Genomic DNA, 26,381 nt, shown 5'->3' on the forward strand with positions numbered 1-26,381 from the left:
ATGCATTAAACATGAGCAAATTTGAAGCAGTGAATCATTGGTCAAAATAGTGGTCATTTTTGAAACCTCTGTCCCAAATACTGGCTAAGCCAGTAAACAAAAATGCAAAAAAAGCAATTGCCCCGACTAGTATTGGAACCCACGACCCCGAAATGGGATAAAACGAATTTAAGCGTGCTCAAAATGTGTTTTTCGCACATTTCAGAGCCACCACCGCGAGCTGAGCTATCTATCCATATATAACTGATCGTGTGGATTTTTGCTATGTATCTATGTACATACAGGTTGGTGCACCAAGCTCAAGGCTATGTATGCGTTACCATGACAACTTGTATGCTTCTTCTGTCAGCCGGTCTCACACTTAATTACCCACACATAACACCAATACATATCCAGGCATATTACAATAATATGGGAAAAGTGTTCTATGTTTTCTCCGTTTTAAACTTTTTGCTCGTTACTTGTACCGCGGAGAAAGCAATGGAAACCATGGTGGCCACGTGGGAGGGGGTGGTGATTGCAGAGTCGGGAAATTGCGTCGTTGTGGAGGGCAATCAATACGTAAATAAGAATGATTTAGAATTTGCATAAGTGTGTACGTATTTTAAATTTTGTAGATGAATTAATTAATTTTTCTGTTTGGTTTAAAAGTTTCCTGCAGATTCGATCAAAATGGAATATTTTGAAAAGTCGGATACAACAACGGTTTGTGGGTGGAAGGGGACCGCAAATTATTACAATGTTCGCGTTAATGGTAAATAATTTTATGAAGTGATATATTTACATAAATAACAGAACGGAAATTCGCACTGATTTGTGCAACACACTAAAAACAGTATATATATATATATGTATGTATGTACATAAATGGTAAAAATCTTGCAAAATTGGGCGTTGATTTTTTTATTTTGCAAAAAAAAATAAAATTGAGCACTCTGACTCGGGTTAAAATAATTTTCTATGAGAGATTAAATTTCCCGACCTGTTGTACATATATACCTACATAAATATGAACAATAGATTTTAAACTTGCTTACATGATTTCTTTTAACCCATTTATGTATGTAAATATGTATTTACTGTTTGCTAACTTTTGCAAAGTTTGCAAACTTTACTGCATTACTGTGCTAATTTGTTTTTATGAATGGTAAAATACTACGATAACGTTGACGTCAATTTTTTACTGAATGATTTGCAGGAAAGGTTAACAAGGATGCTGCTTGGTAAGTGTTTTACTTATTATCCGCTGAATAGAACTCAGGAAAGACTTATGTATATGTAATGAGTATTCACAAATGCCTTCGTATCCTTTGTATCGTAAAATAGTTTACGAAGGAAAAAAATAAGGCGTCAAGCTTCGTAAAAAATGTGCATAATTTTCGATGACAAAATTTTACGCCGCTTACATAATCTCATAACTGTCGGTCGTATACTCTAAGAAAATGATAAGTGTACCGGTTCTTGTGATCGTGGTTTTTGCAGTGTTGGTGGTGGATACTTGCGTGTGATGATTGAGTATCACCGATTTGGTGGTGGGTTATTTCCATGCGGTGACCAAGCTGTCACCGAGCGGTGACGTATGATCACCATTCCGGTACACTGATCACATAAATATTTATGATCACGCAGGTATTGATTTCTCGGTATTAAAGTTGCTACTGCTTGGTATTAAAAATTTAGCGGTCCGTAAAAATTTGATATCAATATTGTAAAACTTTAATACTGAATTATTACTACACGGTGTTATTTATGTATCAGTACCAAGTTGGTATAGTCATATGTATGTATATGAATACCTCCAGGTATTATTTTAATACTGGATTGCTAAGAGTATTGAGTCACAAATAGTCACCGGTCGGGATAACATTTCTTCGAGTGAAACTTATTTAACGATGCGTGGAATACTAAGGAATTGAAGGAATCATGAATACCCTCAGAGTTAATTTCCGCAACAAGATTTGAAATTACATATGCATTTATAATTATCGTTGCAGGTATTATGCAGAGCCAAAGGCTGCAGCGGAGAATATCAAAGGGCGAGTAGCCTTTTGGAAGGGCGTCGTGGTGAAGAAATCTCCCAACGCGGAGTTGTAGGATGATAATGGAAATTGTAAAATCCTTACAAATTTTTACACAGTACTTTAAATTTATATAAAACAACGAATTAAAAATTAGAATGGATTCTTATGCAAAGTTTGTACATACATTTTTATAAAGTTAATAAATACTTAAAAAGTCCGTATTAAATCTTAAATAATTCAGTTATTCGTTATTCATTAATACCTCAAGTTGAACCGAAAGTGCAGGCAACACAAGTCATTTTAGTCAAATGATAGACATCTTTTGGAATAGACATTCTTACTCTGATTCGTATTGTAGACCGAGAAATGTGGGGGGAATCCGACCACAAAATTTAGTGCCAGCGGAATCGTGAGGACAATGTGCCCATACGGTTCTTCAATGTCGCTATGTTATATATGTAGGTAACCCCTCCCTCCCTTATCCTACAATGCTAATGACCCCAAATATCCCCATTGATTCCGCAGCAACTGATTTTTATATTGAAATTTCTTGAATCTATGTACATTTTTTTCGGCCTGTCTCATTCTTGCAGTTGATTGTGGAAATGTGTACGTGCCCATGTTGGGTTTTGCAAAATTATGCGTGTTATAAAACCATGCAACAATAACGATAACCTAAAAATTCTGTGAATGCGAATTAGAATCAAAGTACAAGAAATGGCTATTGCGAAATGTGTATAATACGTAAGTAAATACGTTCAATACGTGCGCATATGTATGTACATATACGTAATACTTGCGTATCACATATCTTGAGTAATGTAACGTGTTGTACAACCGAATTAGGTGCATTTTACTCTACAAATATGCTGTCAAACTACCAGGCCCCGATTTAGGGGCGGGCAACCCGGGCAGCTGCCCGGGGCGCCAAACCCCTGGGGGGCGCCGGCAAGCGCCCGGGTTTAGACTAGATATAATTGAATTTTCCTGTTGTAAATTTCGAAAATCTTTTCTTGGAGTTTCTATGTTTATCAAGTTTAGACAAGTCATTGCGACAGTTCTGATGTGTTGATGCACCAAATTGTTGTGTTAACCTCTACTTTGCTAAGCATGTAAATTCTCTAAAACTTATTTTTAATAATATGCCTGGCAATACATTTAGAGTTTACGCTGGGGAGCAAAATAAATTGAATGATATAACAACTGCTCTATGTCGCATTGGTTACATAGCATCTTGAGAGTTCAGAAAGATTGTGGTTTTATGTATATCATTCCGATTTTTGAAAAATGTCAAAGAGGACTGACTATGCAGGTCTTTCACATGTAAACATCGAATAACCATGCGACCACAAAAAATAAGCAAAAAATAAGTTGTCTTCAAATTTGTCGTTCTAATTTTCAAAGAATATTGCACGTGGATTTTGTATAAATGAAATAAGGCAATCTAAAGGGGCATGTTTTCAAACTTTTGGATTCGCGCTAAAATTAGAAAATTTGCAGAATTTTAAAGACCGACGTTTTGGCTGGAAAACAACTTAAAATTCGCGCTCAAATTATCGCCTTATGGAAAATGCAAAATTCAAAAAATACAGGGACGCTTTTATATTTTTTGTGAACAAAATAAATTGGTTTGTTTGCACGTAAATGTCAGATTTTTTGAAGGCATATTTCCAATTGTGGTGTCGGTTTGTCCCCAATTTTAACAATAATCACCAATAAAGATGTAAAAGAATTTCATATAGATATAAAAAGGTAAAATTTAATTCAACTTATTTAAACGCTGTCTAAATCACCGTAGTAAAATTTCTGAAGTTTTAAATTTGCAAAATTTAGACTAACAGTATTGAAACGCTGTAACTTCTTGCCCCCCATTCATATTTTTCTCTAATTTTTGGAATTTAGATGGAGTAAATTTCGTGGTATTGCTAATTACATTTCTCAAAATTGAAAGGGCATTATATCTGAAAATATATTTACCAAAACTTTCAAAGAACTTCGTGACTGACTAGGTAAAGTTGCAGGAGCGCAAAAAGCAGTGTTTTAAATTTTATATACCACTTGGTTTGATTTTTACCATCACAGTGGTAAAAAGTGGTAAAGTGGTAAAATGGTAAAAAGTGGTATAAACTGGCAACAAGTGGTAAAAACTCAGGATTCGTTGATTTAAACTGTGGGAAGTTCAATCTAAATGATATTTTTAATAATACGTAGATTGTTAATAGTTTATCATAATATTTCTCACCTTCCCTAACATTTCTCGGTAAGTTACTCAAACATAAAGAATTACAAACAACACATTTAATTTAATTTCCATAATAAATGAATATTTTTTTGCGCGTTTGTTCATAACATTTTTTAACTTTCATGTAAACCGTGACACTTGAAACATACCTAAATTCATTGCCTTCGTGCGACAATTGACAGAAACCAAAGTTTGTTTTAATATTGGGTTTGAAAATTATTTAATACTTGAATCTTTTTATCATTTTAAATAAATTTAATAATTCCTAGTATGTGCTGTGGTAATAACTTATGAATTTTATAACTGTGATCACTGAAACTTTCAATACTGTCCGTGTATCAACCAAATAATTAATTCTTGCAAATTTTTCTTAACTTCGTATGGCAGGATTAGTCTCACAATACCCCAAAAGGTTTATACCACTTCATACCACTTTAACTCGGTGGTAAATACCGGTAAATACCAGTTTTTACCAGTGGTAAATATCACTTGGTAAATACCACATTAAACACTGGCAAAAAGTTTGCTACCTCATTGTATATGTCCATTCTAATACGGCCTGGGTAAGAATATTTTGCGCAAATATCTGATTGAGAAAAAAGCCACATGCGAGCGCCGAAGGCGCGAGCGGCTAGGGGCGCCTAATTTCTTTGCCCAGGTAAGATTTTGGGCTAGATCGGGGCCTGCAAACTACGTAAATTTACCTTCATAAATTTACAATTTACGTTAATTTACCTTTTACTTGCATGCAAGTTCGTCTAGGGATGCGATACTGTTTTAAAGAGCATAGTACATATATATGTAAGATTGCGGAGTATTCTCGTTGTTAAGGAATCTATGCAGAAAATATTTCAAAAACTCATGCACAACATTACTTAAATCTTTGTATAGAAGCAATTTTTTTACAATTTCATAAAATTAGAGCACCCAAATTCTTGGCTCTAATCGGTACGGTGTGCACACACGTATAACGGGTAATTGGCCTTCGCGAAATTATACCCCCCACCTTTTCAGTTGGACCTGATGTATACAACTTTATAGCTGTTTGATTACACTAATTTATCAAACTAATCTTCAGCTTACCTCCTCAGCTGGATCTAGATCTCAGAGCTGTAGGGATTTCATGACCACCTAACCTTTTTCTTATGTATGTACCCTATTACAGACAGGTTGGGGGGTATAAAATTACAGCAGGGGAAAGAGTACATCCTGATATGTACGCTTATTGGACATCCACAGTACATTAACGTATTGTCCCAAATTAATTGTGGTACGCTTTCTATTTGCTAAATAAATTGACGTCAATTCTGTAATTACATTCATACCTATGTACATAGATACATATATACGTAAACCGTGTTCCTTGGACTACCTCACTTCCACTTATTTCTAGGCAATTTATCCAATAAAGCAATTTGACAACTTATGTATGTATGTAAGCGATAATTTTTATTAGTTAGGTTTTTACAACGTATAAATTCAAAGTTCTTATCACGAATTTCGACGTGATCTGATTTCTTACCCTAATGTGCACGAAATGCAAGAAATTGTACCACACTTGGAGACTGTCTGTCCCCTAAATCGCGTTTATTTCGTGCATTTCTTGCATTCGCGGAGAAATGATGCTTGCTAAACAATTTCTTTCAGTTTTTTTACCTCAAATACTGAGCACAGTTTCAACTCATTCATGCACTTTGAAAATCGAATGACTTTTTTTCAATTCCTGTATAAAGGTGAGATACATGACTTGAATGTTAGGCGACACGAATTGTATGCACATTTATGTACTAGGTGGCCCAGGCAAACTGGTAGTGAAATGAAAGGCTGTAGCCGCAACAGTTTCTGTGTTACAAATTTCTGATTAATTTTAATGGAAAGCCAGCTAATTTTCGAGTGGAAAACAATTTCTAGTTTTTGAAATTTCCTCCCCCCTCATAAATCTAGCGCTGAAGATGCGGCATCCTGTCATTGACGAAAGTGCGCACTGAGTTTGAGGACAAATTCTTTGATTTCGTGGCCAAAGATTTTTTTAATGCTTCCATACTTCTGTGAATCCTAGAACACACATTTGCACATAATTTTTGCAATATTTCATAATCCGGGGGTTCAAATGCACCAAGGAGAATGTAAATTCCGAAGTGGAGATAAAGTCCGGAATTTGTTTTTTTTTGCCACGCGTGCATCGTTTTTTGCACTATGCACTGGTGCTGAGTCCTTCTGAAAGGTCTAATCGGCTCCATTGAATCGGATCTCACTTAGGGGATGTACCACGGACTTGAAAACATATTTTAAGAAATTTGATCCCCCCACCTCCCCCCCATTTTAGATGAAATTATGAAAAATTTCCCCAAATCAGCTCGCACCGGCCAAAACCACCATAAAACCTGGATATTGTGAACTTTTGACCTTTTTCTTTATTGGGAACTCTCTTTGATAGGTTTTGCGTAAAAAATGTCGTTTTGTTTCTTAAAAAATTTCTCCACGGCCAAAATATCTTCATCTGTAAACAGAATCCTCTTTACTTTTTTTGGAGCGAACCGCTTCAGGAGGGCCCTTCATTTCTTAAATCTAGGTTTCCTTTGGAGGATAACCATCATATGACAAGGTCCACGTTTCGAAGCCTGAAGTCCAAGGTTCAGTTTGAGCACTCGTTGGATAATCTGCAGCGACACTGTCAGCTGTAATGCTAGTTTCCGGTGAAATTCCGTATATTTTTTCGGATTCTAGCCTTCAGCACCTTGCCAATGGGTGTGGTCGTTTGAAGTTTTAAAAAAATACTTCTTCGACTGTTCGTAGTCAACCCTATCCCAGTGAACATTTTTATAGTCCTCTGGACTAAATTAAAGTTCACCTTCGATTTCTGTAGTAGTTTTCAAATTGAGTATTTCTCCTCCGAATTTTTAGGTGGAAAATTTTTGTCTCCTGCGTCCTTTCACGATTTTCCCTACCAATATGCGTTGCAAGTAGTTAAAAGTGAAATTATGTTTCTTATAGAAAATCGCACGACGAATCCAATGCACTTATTAGATTTTTATTATATCCAGCGGTTTTGAAGTAAAGAGCTACTTTCAGCTTGCCTGGGCCCAGTAGGTATGTACATATGTGCAATTTAAGTAGTATATTTTCCTCCTGCATGCAATTCACATAAATAACGCTTGTTTTCCTGGTTTACTTGGTACTTAACCCACCAGAAATCTCTTCTCCTGTTGTCATTTAGTCGTAAAACAAGCAACAGAAACAACAGGGATACACTAACCAGGGTCCTTCTAGCTTCCAATTTCAAGGTTTCAGGTTGTCATATTTTTGTGAGCTGTACACTTAAAAAAGGGGCACACGAATCAAGGAACATATTGAAAAGGTAAATCACAAGCATTCTATGAAACGATTTCGGTTCTCCATAATGTAAATGTCAGTAAAAAACAGTTACACTGTTAAAAATCTGGCGGAGTCCTACTCCGGGTTGGTATTAATTTGGTAGTAAGTTCCTACCGAATTGGTAGTAGTTTATTATTGAGTGGTAAATTTTTCATTACCAGAACATTATTAAACAGTAATGTCTGTTACAAATTAGGTTTTACAGTAGTGGTAGAATCAAATCTGTGTTCCAATTACTGCCAATTAGTAATGATTTAGCAGTAGTACCCGGTTTATAAGGGCGTACAAGTAACATGGAAAAATCAAATTTGACAACTGGTCAATAATTTTTGACATAATCAACTAAAAATTTGAAGTTTAATTTCACAATATTTGACTTATGAAGAAACTTGAATTTCATCCGGCACGTCAGTTGAGATACATCAATATGTACGCAGATTATTAGAATTTAACATTATTACAGGTTTGTAGTATTTAAAACGAACTACATAGGCTCTCCTGTTGACCACTTTCTAGTAACACTTACAGTAATTTTTACAGAACGCCGATTGGTTTTTAATCATAAAAATCCTGTCTTTATTTTAAATTTAACTAATGAATTGCTCATTTTAACCAGATTATTCGAGATGGCTCACAACCGGCGATACGATCATTACGAGGTGGAAGCAGTTTTCAAGAAAATGCCGACTTTTAACGATGACACGATTGACGTCACCGATCTGAACGTCTTCTTTGCCAATATGAACTACACCTGCACTGATGAACAGAGAGCCGCATACAACAAATATTTGCGTGACTATCACAACAGAAAACTTCCTTTGGATCTTGCCGTCGCATGTTTGGCAGTAATTGACGACCCGAAAGAAATGATGCGTCACAATGTTACTGCCCTCGATCAAAATAAGGATGGAATCATAGATGAAGCCGAGTTCAAGTGTATCGTCCAATTGTTATTGGTTCATGATCCGACCTTCCCAAAAGTGGATTATGCCAAGTTCTTTGAAGAGGCTGACACCGATGGGGATGGGCAAGTTACGATTGAAGAAGCGGTGGAATGGATTGGCAAAAACACGAAAAAATAAACCGTTGCATATGTATTTTCCAGACACTGATCTGGAGTTTTTAAGACAACCAGCATGCAAAGCTAATAAAGATATGCGTACATATGTATTTCATATTTAACTGCTGACTTAATGCTTATAATTTGGGCAAGGATAGTGATTAAAATTCATGAATTATGCAATTTACTTTTTTATTCAAGTATATTAGTTACCTGGTCTGTCCAAACGTTTAATTTTGAGTACCCTTGTGTTAACCAGCAGTTTTTGTACATAATACTTATTAAGAAAGTAGTATAATAAAACTTCAATAAAAATCTGCACAATTGTTTTTTTGACTTATGTATTGTGTCCCCTTTTCAGGTGAATTTGTAGATACGGACAAAGTTTGAAAATTGCATGTTATAGTTCGAGCAAATTATTAGTTGTGGGTAACAATAAAAATATGCATGATTATTTTTAAGCAATACAAAAATTTAAGTAGGTTCAATGACATCCTGTGTGAAACTCTGATGCATGATTATGGCATTTGACGACTGGGATCCGTTCCCATTTATCACTGCCACTTACAAGGGAACATACCGAGGTGTCCAACGAGTTAAGGGTCGACACCTATACCAAAATGACCACAGTACATGACTTATTAAACAAACTGAAGGAATTTCCGTGTAAAAATCACTTTTCGTCAAGTTGTGACGATATTTGTGACGAGCGCATGACCATTGGGTTCCAGAGAGGGAGAGGTCGGCCGCTGAACGATCAGATCGAACACAGAGAAGCGTCGTCGTCTTCACGTCGTTTCTTCAGAGATTTCAAATTCTTTCAAATTTTGAAAACATCTTGAAATTTTGAAAAAAATTTGAGAAAATTTTGAGAAAATTTTGAAATTTTGAGAAAATTTCAAAATTTTTAGAACATTTTGCAATTTTGAAGAAATTTTTGCAATCTTGAAGAAATTTCAAAATTTTTCCAAAATTTAAAGATGTTTTCAAAATTTGAAAGAATTTGAAATCTCTGAAGACGACGTGAAGACGACGACGCTTCTCTGTGTTCGATCTGATCGTTCAGCGGCTGACCTCTCCCGCTGGCAACCCGATGGTCATGCGCTCGTCACAAATATCGTCACAACTTGACGAAAAGTGATTTTTACACGGAAATTCCTTCAGTTTGTTTAATAAGTCATGTATTGTGGTCATTTTGGTATAGGTGTCGACCCTTAACTCGTTGGACACCTCGGTATGTTCCCTTGTTAGTGATTAGTTCTTTAGTAATTAAAAATGTCTTAATTAAGCATAACATTGAACTATTTATACGAGTGAATTTGGATGCAGTAAACTAGTCTTTATTCAAAGTATCGCTGAGAAAGGTTTCTTATTTCAACAGGTATGATTTCAAAAATATGTAACTATGTATGTAGATATTTGCATATACATAGGTTTGCAAATTAATATTTCCATCTAAACTACATATAACGGCTATGTACAACGGCTAACCAAGATCTTATAAGCAACTACTTACCTATGTACATACATATGTAGGTCATACTAATTTATCGCACTTATGTTCAGTTTGCGTCATTGACTTGAACTCGATCTCAAAGCGTTTGAGTAATGACTAAGGAGCTATGTATTTATTTATGTTTCCTAGAAAAGACAGGTTTGTTTAAATACTAATACAAGGGAAAACAATACAGCATTATTGGAAATTTATAGTACGTACGCATTGCACTTATTTAAACTCTTAGGAAACTTACCAATTGTAGTACATTTATGTATGACCGTTCCGGCATGTTAATGACGAACATAACTGTTTAATAATGTTCTGGTGATGAAAAATTTATCACCCAGAAACAAACTCAGACCTATCCGGTAGGAAGTTATTACCCAATCAATATCAGCACGTATGTACGTGTGACTCCGGACTCTACCAGATTTTTAACAGTAAGCTAAATTATGGTATGATTTCTACTAGTCATAACATTTGACGTCACTTCTGCAACTACGTACAAGCGTGTTCAATGACCTACCTCATTTCTATCTGTTTCCTGAGTGTTTATCCAATTAAGTAATTGTCCACTAATGGGATCATTTTTATTGCAGTTAGGTATTTACAATGCATCGGGTCAAAGTGATTGTGACGTGATCCGATTTATTGCACTGCACTGCAAGAAATGCAAGGTGCACGAAATTCAGGAAATTTGCGCCATCTAGCGGCTTGCACTATAGATGTACACGTAATTATAGAGATTGCCCCCTCCCCTACATCGCGCTAATTTCGCACATTTCTTGCAAGGAATTATGCCTGCAAAACAACAATTTCTTGCACTTTTCTTCACGGCAAGCACGGTGTCAAGTCATAAAGCATTTTTGAAACGTGAAGATTTTTTTGCAGAAGACTTGACACGGATCTTTGCAGATAGATAATTTATCGCATTTTCCTCCAACCCACTTAACTAAATGATGCTCATTTTCCTTCTTTTTGTCGTATTTAACCCACCAGAATTCTATTGCCTGTTGTCATTTAATCTTGGTAACGTGCAGCGAAAAGAAGGGTGTATTTACCTGGATCTTTTTAGTTTCCAATTCAAAGTTTTCAGGTTGAGAGATTTTTGTGCGTTGTACAACAGGGACACACGAAGTACGGTATTCACAAGGTATGTAAATCACCAATATTCGACAAACAATTTTTGTATGCCATTATGCATCTAAATGTCAATTAAAAATAGCTGTGTACACTGTTAAAAATCTGCTAGCGCCACATACATACTTCGTACTCGAACTGATACTGTTTTGGTGGAAATTTATTACCGGAATTGGTAGCAGTAAACCATTATTTGAACCAATTCTTAGATTTGTAGTAAATGATTTAGAGTTTAAGAACTTTCTAATGAGTGTACATTAATTGTGAACAGCATATCTGATTTTATTGCAATATTCTGTACCCAAAATGTTTGGGGGTACTCACGACAACGTGGTATTTAGCATTTTTTGCAAATCATTTACCAAATCTGCCATAAAGATCTATTTTCCGGATACACCCGTTAAATTTGACAGTTATTAATTCCGAAAAAAAACATATCCTTTATTTTAACTTTATAAGGATAACAAATTGATGATTTAATTTGACCCCAGATTGTTCGAGATGGCTCACAACCGAAGATACGATCATTTCGAGGTGGAAGCAGCTTTCAAGAAAATGCCGACTTTTAACGATGACAAGATTGACGTCACTGATCTGAACGTCTTCTTTGCGAATATGAGTTACACCTGCACTGACGAGCAGAAAGCAGCATACAACAAATATTTGCGTGACTATCACAACCGAAAACTTCCCTTGGATCTTGCCGTCGCATGTTTGGCAGTAATTGACGACCCGAAAGAAATGATGCGACACAATGTCACCGCCCTCGACGAAAATAAGGATGGATACATCGATGAGTCCGAATTCAAGTCGATCGTCCAAATGATGCTGATTCATGATCCGGCCTTCCCAAAAGTGGACTACAGCAAGTTCTTTAAGGAGGCTGACACAAATCGGGATGGACAAGTCAGCATTGCCGAAGCTGTGGAGTGGATTGGCAAAAATACGAAAAAGACAAAGAATTAAGTAATTTCCCTACTATATGAATGACAACCAGTATCAAAAGCTGATAAAGATATGGATATTTATGTAACTGCTGTCTTAAATTTTATAATTTGGGTATAGACGGATCTGATTAAAATTCATGGAATATGTAATTTAAGTACTTACAGCAAAGATTGCCTTTATGATTTATTAAATTTTCACATCGCCTACATGCAGCAACGAATGAAAGTTATGAAACAAAAACCTACAGTGCAGACTTGATATAGCCCGAGTCAGGCGTAAATACATTTTCAAATTAAAATTTTTAGAAGTTCGAATTCTTCAATTAAGAGCCTTTAGTAACCCATACACCAAAATTTATCCACTATTACTAAATGTACTGGGCTATCGCTAAATTTTTTTCCCTTGGTCATCAGTATCGACTGTGACCATAACTTTGAAACGGGTGTATTGTTTTTCCTAAAACTCTCAGGATATTATCCTAGTAATATTAGACGCAAAATATGTAAATTCCAGCCACGCGGATAACTAGGTTCGTATACAGTTGTTGGTGCACACATATTTTTCTCCCTGGTCACGTTATTGGGTCGCCCAATAAGGCCCTCCAGGTGAAAAATTTTCTTATTTTACTTCATATTGTTCCATTAGGGGCTACTAAAAACCTATGTCCCAAATTTCAGCTCGATTTGACGAATTTGAAAAATTGGTATGGGTCACCCCATAGGGTTTGTCCAGGTGAAAATGTCTCGAATTTCAATTCATATTCTTCCATTGGAAGTCATTAACTACCTATGTAGCAAATTTCAGCTCGATTTGATAAGTTTTAAAAATCGGTATGGGTCACCCCCTAGGGTCCCTCCAAATGAAAATTTTTGGAATTCTACTTCGTATTACCATTATCAACCTCTGCGCCAAATTTCACCTTTCTCCGGCAATTTTGAAATTTTGATGCATAATACCCCACTCACCTATATGACCCCCACCGGTCAACCACTTGACCGATTTCGCCCATCTTCGAACTTAACTCCTCATTTGACCCATACTACATTTGTGCAAAATCTCAAGTCGATCGGATTAGTTTAACGGCAGTTATCGCAAACCAGACAGACAGACGGACAGACAGACAGACAGACAGACAGACAGACAGACAGACAGACAGACAGACGGACATGACGGATACATAAGCCCTGACTCGGGCTAAAAAGTTAAAATTCGATAAGAATCCTTGATTTGCATATTCCCTTTCATGAATACGTTAGTGGAATCGCTTATCTATGTAAATATATCCATCTATTTATCTACACAATAGACAATTTATTTATTCGTAAATAATACGTAAATTACAAAGTTTAGTAGTAAGACTAAAGATCTAAATATGTATGTAATGATGTAGGTATAACACTTCTCCGAAATTCAAAACAGGGAAGCCACACTTTTGTATGGACTGAAAACTACACTTTCTTACCGCATAAGAACAATGGAATACACATCAATGAATCATTTAAAGCTTATGTAAATATGTATGTTGTTTAAAGTTTGAAAAGTTTGAAAAAATAGTTAATTGAACATTATAATTAAGTACTTGTTTTGCACACTTCCATCTAGCACGCGTGAAGTTTCTCTGATTTGGAATACGTCATCTTCCAAAAATGACGAACACGGAACTAAATATGTATGTAAATATTCGACTACACTTTTTATCAAATTGCACCCATAAATAATGCTATAAATCTATACATATTTATATTTACCAATTTCAAATTAGTCAAATTATTCCTTATACCCTATAATTTCCTTCAGAATTTCTTGCACCCTGTTAAGAAAGAAATTATAAAGGTGAACCCAGTCTACATCAAACATTTGAAAGTCTTGAACTGACATCCTGTTCTTCACGTCCTTCTGAAGAAATGATCTTAGTCCCAATATGAATTCTTGCACAGGAATCTCATCAGCGTTAAATTTTAGCGTAGAATTTGAAACCAATTTTTCAGTGAGATTACGCAATCCTGCACCCACGCATGGAACCAAAACTTCAAAAATAATTAAACCTATCGAGTAAATCTCAGAGCTAAAGGTCGTTTCAGCTTCAGGAGCTTGATATCGCAAATTTCCTCTTCGTATTTTACTAAATTCGTGGGTATTTCCATCCAATGTGAAGGACAAGCCAAAATCCGCAAATTGCACAGGTAGCATAAATTTGTCATCGAAATTTTCTTCAAATTGATTTATTGGGATTCCAAAAGTAGCAAGTAAAATGTTGTCAGGTTTCAAGTCACAGTGCAGAATTTTTTTGGACTGTAGATATTGCATTCCTCGGATGAGGTCGCGGCAAATTGCTAACTGATACCGACCGATTTTGTTTTCCGGATTTTTCCGTAGATTAAATGTCTCAGCAAGAAATTGTCGCAAGGTGGGACCACCTAAATTCATTTTTATCAGACAACATGGAACCGGCGCTTGGCGGGAGCGAAGAATTAGCTTTTCAATTCGCATCGTAGCCGGGTCTCCGGATGAAGATACTTCGCTTTCGGTCTTGTCGTTGGGGATGTCAAGTTCACCTTTCAGGAGAACCTGTTAATCAAATTGCATATTCAATTAGATTTGTATAGTAGCATTCTAGTAAATATTTATTCATTGGAATTTAAATTGTATTATCAATTTATGTACATAGTTTCTGGTATTCGTTAAGGGGTGAAACGATGCTACCCGTTACCAGACCCAGCACAACTACCCGTACCCGTGCGGATACCCGTCACCCGCTACACGTTCAGAGAATTAAGCTAAAAACTAATTTAGAGCAGGCAAATTATGCTTCAGAAACAATAATTTCTCCAAATTCAGTATAAACGCTTGGTGCTGGGAAATAGCAAATTTTGAAGTGGATACATAAATAATAAAATCATACTTATGTAAATGTACGGCCTGCTGAGCTACTAACTTTGCTTGTGAGCCAATTTTTGGCCAAAATTGAATAAAAACTGAACTACCCGCACAAATCGTGCGGGTATGCGGGTAACGGGTACCCGACCCGTTGCCCGCTTGAGAAATGCGCTCAGTGTAAAGAAAACCCCGGGGTTTTGCTATTGAAAACTCATACCCCGGGGTTTTACCTGGGTTTTGCGGGTAGTCGGGGTTTTGGGGGCAAACTGAGTCAGTACCCCATGTACTAATGAAATTAATGAAAAAATCAGTTTTTCAGTAATTTCGCAACAAAACTGCTTATTAATTATATTTTAATAAGTAATTAATTTGTTGAATTGCTAGTAATGCCCTGTTATCATATTTGTAAAATTTGAAAACCCCAACTACCCCGACCACCCCGACTACCCGTGGGTATTGCTCAAATTTGCTACCCCAAAGCCCACCAAAACCCGCAATACCGCAATACCCCAAAAACCCGGGGTAGCATACCCTGAATGCGCTGTTAATATAATAGATTGCGCATTTTATTAAAATCGAAACCATCTCCCTTGGGTATTGCTGCCCCCAATCAAACCCCAAATACTCGAAAAACCCAGGACCATCTTAAAAATGGTCCATCGATAGACGAATTTGTTTGTGGTCCATGGTCCATAATTTATTTGGGTTCAGTGGAAAATGTTTTGTTGTCAGTTATGATTTTAATACCGTAAATACTCTATTTATAGCCGGGGCTAAAATCCAAAACTGTGAGTCACGGACCCGGCTACAATTAGATACCGGATATAATTGGAGACCCGGCTAAATTTTGTTCGTCCCAAAATTTTGGACGTTACCAGATCATGCTGACTCAATTTGAGTTTTCTTATTTTGCAGGATATGCCATTAGTAATCCATTCGCTTTGAATCTACATCTTTAAACGAGGTTTGTCAGTTTTTTTTAATTTTCTGTCATGATTATATCCATTATTAACTTGAAATTAATAGGTAAAAATTAGTAGTTCAACTTGTTCGTTGATGAGCATAATGTGCAACATTTTTCTTGAATGGGCTATGAGCGGGGATACAGCGGACGAAACAGGCCATAATTAGAGACCCGGCTAAAATTTTGAAATCTTGGTCTCTAGACCCGGCTATGTTTGGAGACCGGCTATAATTAGAATAGTGCTATAAATAGAGGTTTGACGGTACCTTAAAATCTGCCTCTGCTAACAAAATTTCTGTTGCATGGTTTTTGATCCAAATAACATTTGGATGGAAGAGACCTCTCACATTTTCCACTTCTCGTATCACATTTTGAGCCTCGTCTTCATTCGAGGGAACAATTAATTTTGTCGCACATTTGCGGTCCTTCCAGGTTTCATCGCTGGTCTGAAACACAAGTCCGAATGATCCGCATCCAATTAACTCAATCTCAGAGAGTATCGTCTTAACCCAAACTGATTTAATCGTTGATGCCAATTTTTCTCGAAACCTTGGGTTGTCGAATGCACCAAACAAAAAAATCTCTTTGATCCAAAGGTATCCATTTGCGAGAGATTTGTTTTTTAACATTTGCAGTACATTGGACATTTCCTCGAATTTTTCACGATTGCACTCAAGTTCTTTAAAATGCCCACAGCCACTGCTCCTGTCTTCTATTAGGATACGGTCTAAGTTTTCTTGCCAATCGGCGTGCGTTGGATTTGAGCTACGCGTTAGCTCTATGATATCATCATATAAAAGGGCAACCACATCCCCGACGATATTCTGATTATCCCCGTGGTTTAAGAGCGTAATTGTATCAATGTCGTCACGTAGGGTGAAAGGGGGACGTTTAACAGGCATCAAGCCAATACTTGCTATCTCAAGATTCTGAAAATGTTCCAGGTTCATGGATTCTTTACCATTTGGGAGCATCATCTCACGCAGAAGGCAGGATAAATAGTGGTGATTGGGATACACGCTTTCAATTTTGCCAAGTAATTCCTCAACCCCGATTTTGCAATTTTCAGGGAATAATAGTTGCAGAATTAGTAAACCCAACTTGTAAACAATTGTCGGCCTTTCGGTACGAGTTAGGTTTGAAGTGTGCTGCTCCGAGGTAAGGGTGATTAAAGATTGGTCTCCTATAACCACTGGTAATTTGAATTTGCCGCTACCTTGAGTACCCGAGGATATCCAATCCACGAAAAATATGTTTTCCGGAGATGGCATTGGCACAGGAATGTTGAACACTCCGTAAAACTCGACACAGTGAAATAAACTTTCGATAATATCATATGCAAAGGAATTTACAACAAGGGGTTTAGAATTAGCTAGGTAATCTTGCAGACTAGTTCTTCCCGCGCGATACTGAATTAGCCAGAATTGGACGTAATATCCGGAATGGATTAGGTCCACAACGCCACGAGGGAGGTAAGTAGAGGACGATATGTAGTTATATAATTGTTCGGAGTAAATTGTACGTTGCTCAATCCCGTCGTAAAAGTGGAGAAAGTGGTCCCTTGACAGATTGAGGTTGATTTTGGAAAACATTTTTGACACGACTTTTATGCTCGCTCCAGGTTTTGGCAAGAGCAACATAATTCTTGACCGAAATTCCGGCATGGCTGTGGCATCCTCTTCTTTTTGAAATAGGTAGCCATGCTCCCCCACACCGAGGTAGGAGAAGTTTTGAATTTGTTTTAGCCAGTGGGTAGAAATAGACTTGAATAACTTGGTAAAAAGTTGTGAAGAGAAGTGGATCTCAAGGTTTGATATTAGTTCTCGAATTAGCCAGGGTCTGTAAATTACATGATGAAATTAATATGCATTTATCCTACTCCGAGTAAAAATTTGAACAAATTTCCTGCAGAAAATTGGCCCAATATTCTTCTTTATGCATAGAGCTTTATGCATAGAGATTTCTGAAGAAACCTATGCAGAATTATGCAGAATTATGCACATATGGTTCTGCATAGTAATAGCGACACAAATTTTCTGCAGGATTATTTTTTAAAAAATATGCATAATACACTATGCATAGGGTTTTTGGGATTAATTTTATACCATCCAACGAAAATATGGATTATTCCAACCAAAATTAATAACTTCGCCAATCATGACTTGTGCAACCAATTGATTTATTTTACAACGCTTTTCATTAAAATTTCCAACGAAATAATTTAATGTTTAGCCCGAACCAGGGCTTATGTAATTGTCTGTCCGTCCTTCAATAACTTACGAACAAGTTGACCGACTGACTTGAAATTTTTACCATATTGTGTAGAGGGTGCTCGATGACTTTTTCCCTCGGTTTTTGTTGATAACTTTTGTATTTGAAAGTTTTGTTGTGAAATGTTTTTTGAAAGACGATACCAAAGGGAAAGTCTTCTCGCCAGCACAAGGAAATAAACACCATATCATTATCCAGTGCAGGGTATGGGGTTTATTGAAAATGTAAACACCAGAAATAAGCTGGGATTGCGGAGCATCAAAAAATATTTTAAACCCAAACGCAGATAAGATAGTTCGAGGATACTCTCCCCATCAAAAAATGCTAACTTGCATAAAAAATTGCAAATAAATTGGCTAGTTCTGCTATAAAAACTGGAATCTTGCACAACGGCACTTTTGGAAGAATTGACATAATTTAATAATTACTTTTGGGACTAACCCAACATGACAAAAGAGGGGTGCCAGACATACAGGGGTCAGTATAAAACGCTTTTAAACCCAAGTGATATCGGTTAAACTTTGCAAAATGGGCGAAAAACCTAGATTGTTGACTATTTCGACCCCTGTGGAAGGCGACGATGAGCCGATATATAAGTATGAACAAAAATTGGGCGGAGGGGCATTACGGGGTGACCCATACCGATTTCTAAGAGTTTATATAATCAGTTGAAATTTAGACTGGAGGCGAACAATTACTTATGATTAGCATATGGGAGAGTTGAATTTCGGAATTTTTATAGGGGCGACCTCCTCTGGTCATGGGAAATAGTCAAGGGGAGGGGATAGTAAATCTTTTTAGAATTTGAAACGAAGTATTTGTGTTTATAAGAATAATTGATGACAGTACATGAATTAGTGCATAGTAGCACACAATTTTATAGAAAAGTAGTGATAAATATGGGTTTACCAAGCAATTCCGGTTCGGGCTAAGCAAACTGTACTGATAGGTTTCGTAATTGAAATCGCAATTTCGTAATTGCAAAATGGGCTAATAGGATGTGTGTAAAACACCTATAATTTGGGTGGATGCTTTTACATTTTCGTTGGAAAGAAAAATTAAACCCGTTGCACATTGCATTATTGGCGATATCATTAATTTTGGTTGGATGAAACTGTATTTTCGTTGGACCGTTTAATTAGCACCCGGGTTTTTGTCGATTTCTGCAGAACTCGACACAGAGATTTCTACTCAGGACGCTGGGGCTAAACAAGTAAGGATTTACCTTATGTACACCCAAGGTTTCCGTATTGTATTTTTCCATTATAGTTTTTATAGACGATTTATGCAAGTTTAAAAATTCCACAAATAGGATTAATCGCCTGCAAGTTTAGTCTAGTTTTAGGCTCAATTTTGGTTCGCAACAGCTTTTTACCGGCAGAATCATCAAAACCCCATACATATTAAAATTTCAAAAAAAAACCGTAAATAATGACTGCGGATTATTTGATGATTCTGTCGGTGAAGAATTTTCGTCAAGCTACATAGACGAATCAAAGTTGAGCTGTAAAATCTAGTTGATTGAAATTGTAGATAATTAATATATAGCATACAATGCATACAAAAACTATCATGGAAAATATACATCACGTATACTTCACATATATACATACATATGTAATGTAGGAACCCTGCTGATGTCAAAATATGTGTACAGGAGGTGCGATTTGGAAAACAAACTACAGGCAACTACAGGCGCCAAAAGCAGCAACTTTAATTGGCATGGAGAGTCCTTTAACCGTGCGTGGGACAATGAATTCCTAAAAAAATGATGTTAAGGGCTCATTTTTGGAGAGAATGGAAAACGGATCCGTAATTCTGTGGAGAAACCCATTCCCCACATATTTACGGATCCATTTTCTATTCTGTCCAAAAATGATCCCGTAACATCATTCTTAAGAAATTATTTTTGTTCATGCGTCACAGGCAGCCTTAAAAGGCATTCGGTTTGTACATTTATTTTGGAATAACGTTTACCCGTAACTTCGCTTAACACCTCAGCATGTTACCAAATAATAAGTAATTTCAGCTGGTTCAAGTCTACTATGTACATATGTACCAAGTTCATATATGCACGGCGTTGAATAATTTTATAACATTATATCATGTGTATAGGTAACCTTGTATCCTTCACGTAGTAGAGTATGCTTTCAAAACTGTCAAGGGATTTTTTTAATTCCACGTCAGGAAGTATCCCCTCTTCGTTGAATAGTTTATCCACCAGTTTATCAACACTGCTCAAAGTCAAGGGAAGTTTAATCAATTCGAGGAATAAGTCTTCAATGACACCTCTTCCAACGGGGTAAACTAACAATTTCACGCGTTCGTCTATGCCAAAAAAATTAATCTCGTCCTCCTCATGGGCAAAGTCGTTGCTTAATGCGGTCCAATCCACAAAGAGATTTATAATTTGATGGGAACTGTATGTTGAGTGGATCACTCTGTGCACCAAATTCATGAGGGACTTCGAAGCCGCAATTATTGGGGCATATTTTCCTATGATTTCCATCTTAAAGTCATTCTCATTCTTGGTCGTGGTAAACTCATGAGCCAATTTATGAAAATCCTCTTCCGTTGTGGCGGATAAAGAGTAGAGCATGATCATTCCGATACAAAACGTTGTCTTCGTGGGGGTGTTACCCTGAGTAAACAATTGGTCAAACTGGGAGCATGATTTAGTCTCCCCTTCGAAATGAATTATGGAAGCATCGAATTGCACTTTTGGAAGCCCAGACTTCGCATCATGAATCATAGTCTGTTTCGGAAGTAGGACCAAGTCTGACAATTTTGCTCTTAAAAGAACTTCGAGACCTTTAAAAACGCCACGAGACATTTGTATTTGGGACCGAATTTGTTCCTTGGGGGTTTCAAAATTTCTGCGCTGTGGGAACGTCGCGTTCATCCAAGAATCTAGGGGTGAGTCGGGAATGTGAGAAATGGTTAGGATAATTTTCCCTTCAAATTGGTCATTCGTTACGATAAAATTTGGTACTTGAGTTCTTTGCATCCCCGTAACGTAGTGGAAACAAATTCCTTCGTACTTTTTTAGCAAGGCGTGCTCCGATTCGAAGTTGCTCGGCGAAGTTGGATAAAACCATCGTACCCAGAATTCGGAACCATGAGGGGTTTTGCATTTAAACTGAAACTGCTGTCGTGTTGCTCCACTGATCGAATTTGTCTGACTTTTTGGACCATGAAGACAAGTTAAGGAAGACAGGAAATAGTTTTCCATTGTGGAAATCATTTCGAGGATGTCTCTTCCGAAGGGTAGGTCAGGCGTTATTAGAATCCATTTCAACAATGTCTGAAGGTGCTGGAATCTGTTTGACAGAGGATGAAAATATAAAGTAAATATTTTTATTGCATAGTAAATATTAAGACTTAAAACTCTTCATTTTTTTCATTGTTTGATTGCTTTCTCATTTTGGCATTTCTTGCACGACACTGGACAATAAATTCAAGAAATGCAAAGAATCTCCCCCAACTGGCGACTTTTCTATCATACTGTAACCTGAGTACACTATACCCAATACCAATGGGATAGTGGCTTCACAGGTCTATTCATTAGTAGTGAGTTAGATAACCACAGAATTGTCCGCTGGATGTCGCTTACATATTTCCCGCATTTCGTGCACTCGTGCAAGAAATGCCATTCAGCCATTCAGTAGTTTTTATGGCATACACAGGCAAGGTACAATTGATACGGCTATTTTGTGTTGGTCGTTAAGATCATAGCCAGTACGATAGCGTTATCTGCCCTTTACAGAAGACGGATATGCATTTATTTTCAAAATCATTTAATGACAAACGAAGCCTTGTCACTCTTGACTGTGTTGCCTAACTTTTATAGATTACAACAATTTCAGTTTTTTACAAATTTGTATGTACATACATATGTAATTATTTCTAGGTTTGCGTATATTTGTAAATAGTTCCGCTATTAGTTGAAAACACGTAAATCAAATATATTTGTTTAAAAGATGTGAGGCAAACGCTTTAGCTCAAAGAAAGTAGACCACAAAAATCCAGAGCAATACATATATTCAAAAATACAAATTTTCTGAAAATTTTTATTTTTATATTTAGCAAATAAATATGCACTTTTGCGTGTTTGTAGATATTTTAGAGATATTGCGTAAATACGAACCCCCCGTCTGGATACATAATTATAACGCATTTGACAAAAATACAATGTCGGGAACTCTGATTATCCAAAATTAACAACTACAGTAAAAATTGCAACTCACTCATGCTCAACGACGTATTTCAGAAAGGATGCTTCGTCCAGATTATGCGGTACATTTTTCAACCCAGTGTGTTCACATAAATATTCAGGACTTCCAATTTTGTCGGAATTATTTTGATATATATTTATCACGTATGGAATGAGTTTCAGTATCAAGTCCCGTTCAAGCTGCCAGTTAAATAATTCTTGAAATATTGTTTCAAAATCGCGTAAGGTTTTTTCACTTTGGTCTGACATTTCGTTTTTATTGTAAAAAAAAGACAACTATAAAATAGAGATGGAAGAATATTAGTTATAATTCGTGTATGTATTTGATTCGATTGAGTCATATGTTGTTTAGCAATGACTCACTTGTTAACTGACTGCTTCGTTATGTAAAACATTTAAGATTTAAGACGTCCGTAGCAGTAATCGTCACATACTAGTATGTGCATACATGTATGTTTTACGTGCATGTTTTACGTATGAATGTACATATGTATACATATGTATACATACATATGTACATAAGTATTATGTATTAATTATGCTTAGGATTATCATAGTTCTGAAGGCTTATTACTCCTACGAAGATGATACGTTCATCGAACCAAGTGAAAACCCATCTCGTTTTCATTTGCATTTTTATGACACATTTTTGCTTGTTTGTTTTGCAGGTAAAAAGTTTGGTTGCTGCTTCTACGTCGGATTAGTGGTCTTGTAAGATATATACATATACATACAAATGTACATCTATATTATAATTTCGAAAAGTCCGTCCCGTGAAATTTTCTGTGACATTCCTGCATTCTGATTGGCTGCCGCCTTTCCACCAATCAGAGAAGGGACTGGATCTATGATTATGATTATGAATATGAATATGAATATGATTATGAACATGATTATGAATATGATTATGGATATGATTATGAATATGATTATGAATATGATTATAAATATGATTATGGATATGATTATGAATATGATTATGGATATGATTATGAATATGATTATGGATATGATTATGAATACGATTATGAATATGAATATGATTATGAATATGATTTTGGATATGGTTATGAATATGATTATGAATATGATTATGGATATGATTATGAATATGATTATGAATATGATTTTGGATATGATTATGAATATGAATATGAATATGATTATGGATATGATTATGAATATGATTATGGATATGGTTATGAATATGATTATGAATATGATTATGAATATGATTATACATATGATTATGATTATGATTGTGAATATAATTATGCAACGGGTGAAAAACTTTCCTGTCCAACGTCAAAAAATTTCCTTAGCAACATGAAAAATGTTTTTTAGCAACATAAAAAACTTTCATTAGCAACATAAAAAAATTTCCTTCCTTACCAAGGTAAAAAAAATTCCTTAGCAATGTAAAAAAATTTCCTTAGCAGCATGAAAAAATTTTTTTAGCAACATAAAAAAATTTCTTTAGCAACGTAAAAAAATCAACGTAAAAAATTTCCTTAGCAAAATGAAAAAAATTTTGTAGCAACGTAAAAGAATTTTTTTAGCAACATGAAAAAATTTTTTTAGGAACGCAAAAAACTTTCCTTAGCAACATAAAAAAAATTCCTTAGCAACGTAAAAAAATTCCTTAGCAACGTAAAAAAAATCCTTAGCAACGTAAAAAAAATTCTTTTTACGCGAAATGTTCGTGTAAAAATTTGAAATGTAGCCCGTCTTAAAGACGGGCTTATAGGCTAGTATAATATAATTTTGTACATGAACAATAATTACACATGAATCATTCTAGCTGGACTTGACCCAAATGTTGCGTATGGAATAGCAAACTTTTAATTTCTTCCACAGAAAATGCTTTCATTATTAAAATCTTATACATACATATGTAATACATATGTACATACGTACCTCGCACCCAAACAAAATTACAGGAACTGATAAAAGCTGGCCATGGGCCTGTTTTATTTATTTATAATCATAATTCGATTTCTTTTGCTAAAGAAAAGTAACGTGGAAAATTCATTGATTTAATCTATGCGGTATATATAAATGCTAATTTGAAATTAATAACCCCCACCTTTTCTGGCGTTCTTGTTATACATATCTACATTATAAGCTGGAAATGTCTGTTGACAACGGAAGTGAAAGTAAATGTTTTGTAACGGAAGTGAAAGTAAAGAAAGTCAAGTTTCAAATGGCGCGAAAATTCAAAATAAATTAAGTTTAAAACAATAAATGTCAGAACGTATGGTACTCTTTGTGGGCTTATTTATGTGGGGGTGGTAATTAGCTGGGGGTGGTGGGTATTTGGGGATGGTAGTTATCTGGAGGGGGTGGTTATCGAAGGGTAGGTGGTTATCTGGGGGTGGTGGTTATCTGAGGGTGCGTGGTTATCTGAGGGTGGGTGGTTATCTAGGGATGGTGGTTATCTGGAGGTGGTGGTTATCGAAGGGTAGGTGGTTATCTAGCGGTGGTGGTTATCTGAGGGTGGGTGGTTATCTATGGTAGGTTATCTGATGGTGTTAGGGCCAAGGTGTCAAATTCCACTATTATTGGTGGTATAAGACTTCAGGTGGCCAGGCGGGCCGCCCAGGCCGGGCCGAGCCACGGGACTAAACCCCGTTATGGATGAGCATTGGTGGTCTTGGTGGGCGAGTCGCCCTCAGCCGCGACCAGCTACGGGACTAAACCCCATTATGGATGAGCATTGGTGGTCTTGGTGGGCGAGTCGCCCTCAGCCGCGACCAGCTACGGGACTAAACCCCATTATGGATGAGCATTGGTGGTCTTGGTGGGCGAGTCGCCCTCAGCCGCGACCAGCTACGGGACTAAACCCCATTATGGATGAGCATTGGTGGTCTTGGTGGGCGAGTCGCCCTCAGCCGCGACCAGCCACGGGACTAAACCCCATAACGTCTGAGCATTGGTCGTACAAGATTTTAGGTGACCAGACGGGCCGCCGGGCCAATGTCCAAAATCCAAGTTTTTGACATGGAATCGCAGCAAAATGGGCCTGATAATTCCCGATAAATAGAAATTGGCTAGCTAGGATCGTTAAAGCTTCAATTTTCATTATGGCGGGAAAGCTTACTAACATTAGTGAGGTTTTTTTGCAAAATATGTCCAAAATTAATTTTAAATTAAATTACAGAACGTGTGGTACTCTCTGTGGGTTATTTGGTGGTTATTTAGGGATTATGGTTATCTGGGGGTGGTGGTTATCTAGGGGTGGTGGTTTTCTGGGGGTGGAGGTTTTCTGGGGTGGTGGTTATTTAGGCAAGATGGTTATCTGAGGGGGGTGGTTATCGGGGGGTAGTTAAGTAGTACACGGCCCGGCCCTCCTCAGCCCAGCCCAATCTCATCTCATAGTTAATGAGCATTACACGGCCGCGGCCCACTATCATATCGACGATATGACGATTCATAGCGACGATTGCCGATATGCTGCTTGCGCAACGGACAAATTTCTTTCACTTCCGTTGGCATCAAATAGTTTCAGTTAATAAATATCTACAAAAGATTTAGTTTGTGGAATTTTGAAAATAAAATCAACTCGCGCACGGCGGGAGACGGGCTTATACGCTAGTACTTATAGATTTTGAAACTAATAATTATATTTTTGAGCGTAATTACTACGTTTGTATGTATGGGTATAATTTTTAAAAAATTATGGATAAGTGGATATTTACATATTTAAATGTATGCATTGAAACTGGACGACTATGCAAGTTGTAATAAACAA

The 26,381-nt window shown here is 36.5% G+C and overlaps 4 protein-coding genes across 4 annotated transcripts; 3 read left to right on the forward strand and 1 right to left on the reverse strand.

Annotated features, from left to right (window-relative positions):
- Positions 1-335: 335 nt before the first annotated feature.
- Positions 336-2,103, forward strand: LOC110861097. The gene is made up of 4 exons (XM_022110210.2): positions 336-561; positions 652-754; positions 1,199-1,223; positions 1,995-2,103. Exons 1-4 carry the CDS (start codon positions 412-414, stop codon positions 2,092-2,094), a joined length of 378 nt encoding a protein of 125 aa, XP_021965902.1. The 5' UTR covers positions 336-411; the 3' UTR covers positions 2,095-2,103.
- Positions 2,104-7,464: 5,361 nt separating this feature from the next.
- Positions 7,465-9,019, forward strand: LOC110861106 (caltractin). The gene is made up of 2 exons (XM_022110217.2): positions 7,465-7,621; positions 8,255-9,019. The coding sequence occupies exon 2, from the start codon at positions 8,265-8,267 to the stop codon at positions 8,718-8,720; it is 456 nt and encodes a 151-aa protein (XP_021965909.1). The 5' UTR covers positions 7,465-7,621; positions 8,255-8,264; the 3' UTR covers positions 8,721-9,019.
- Positions 9,020-11,224: 2,205 nt separating this feature from the next.
- On the forward strand, positions 11,225-12,441 carry LOC110861096. Its single transcript, XM_022110208.2, has 2 exons — positions 11,225-11,349; positions 11,828-12,441. Exon 2 carries the CDS (start codon positions 11,838-11,840, stop codon positions 12,300-12,302), a length of 465 nt encoding a protein of 154 aa, XP_021965900.1. The 5' UTR covers positions 11,225-11,349; positions 11,828-11,837; the 3' UTR covers positions 12,303-12,441.
- A 998-nt stretch (positions 12,442-13,439) lies between these two features.
- LOC118439520 lies at positions 13,440-22,965 on the reverse strand. The gene is made up of 4 exons (XM_035860904.1): positions 22,644-22,965; positions 20,517-21,716; positions 16,392-17,964; positions 13,440-14,852 (listed from the first exon to the last, which is right to left on the reverse strand). Exons 1-4 carry the CDS (start codon positions 22,877-22,879, stop codon positions 14,052-14,054), a joined length of 3,810 nt encoding a protein of 1,269 aa, XP_035716797.1. The 5' UTR covers positions 22,880-22,965; the 3' UTR covers positions 13,440-14,051.
- Positions 22,966-26,381: the final 3,416 nt, after the last annotated feature.

This window comes from Folsomia candida, unplaced genomic scaffold (genome assembly GCF_002217175.1).
Source record: "Folsomia candida strain VU population unplaced genomic scaffold, ASM221717v1 Fcan01_Sc037, whole genome shotgun sequence".
NCBI lineage: Eukaryota > Metazoa > Arthropoda > Collembola > Entomobryomorpha > Isotomidae > Folsomia > Folsomia candida.

Excerpts from the sequence above, each read along its gene's own strand:
- LOC110861097 (XM_022110210.2), top strand. The coding sequence starts at position 412 with ATGGGAAAAGTGTTCTATGTTTTCTCCGTTTTAAACTTTTTGCTCGTT. Across the intron at positions 562-651 it reads TTGTGGAGGGCAATCAATAC|TTTCCTGCAGATTCGATCAA; the intron begins GTAAATAAGAAT and ends TTGGTTTAAAAG. Across the intron at positions 755-1,198 it reads TTACAATGTTCGCGTTAATG|GAAAGGTTAACAAGGATGCT; the intron begins GTAAATAATTTT and ends AATGATTTGCAG.
- LOC118439520 (XM_035860904.1), bottom strand. The coding sequence starts at position 22,879 with ATGTCAGACCAAAGTGAAAAAACCTTACGCGATTTTGAAACAATATTT. Across the intron at positions 21,717-22,643 it reads AAATACGTCGTTGAGCATGA|ATTCCAGCACCTTCAGACAT; the intron begins GTGAGTTGCAAT and ends TCTGTCAAACAG. Across the intron at positions 17,965-20,516 it reads TACTACGTGAAGGATACAAG|ACCCTGGCTAATTCGAGAAC; the intron begins GTTACCTATACA and ends TGTAATTTACAG.
- LOC110861096 (XM_022110208.2), top strand. The coding sequence starts at position 11,838 with ATGGCTCACAACCGAAGATACGATCATTTCGAGGTGGAAGCAGCTTTC.
- LOC110861106 (XM_022110217.2), top strand. The coding sequence starts at position 8,265 with ATGGCTCACAACCGGCGATACGATCATTACGAGGTGGAAGCAGTTTTC.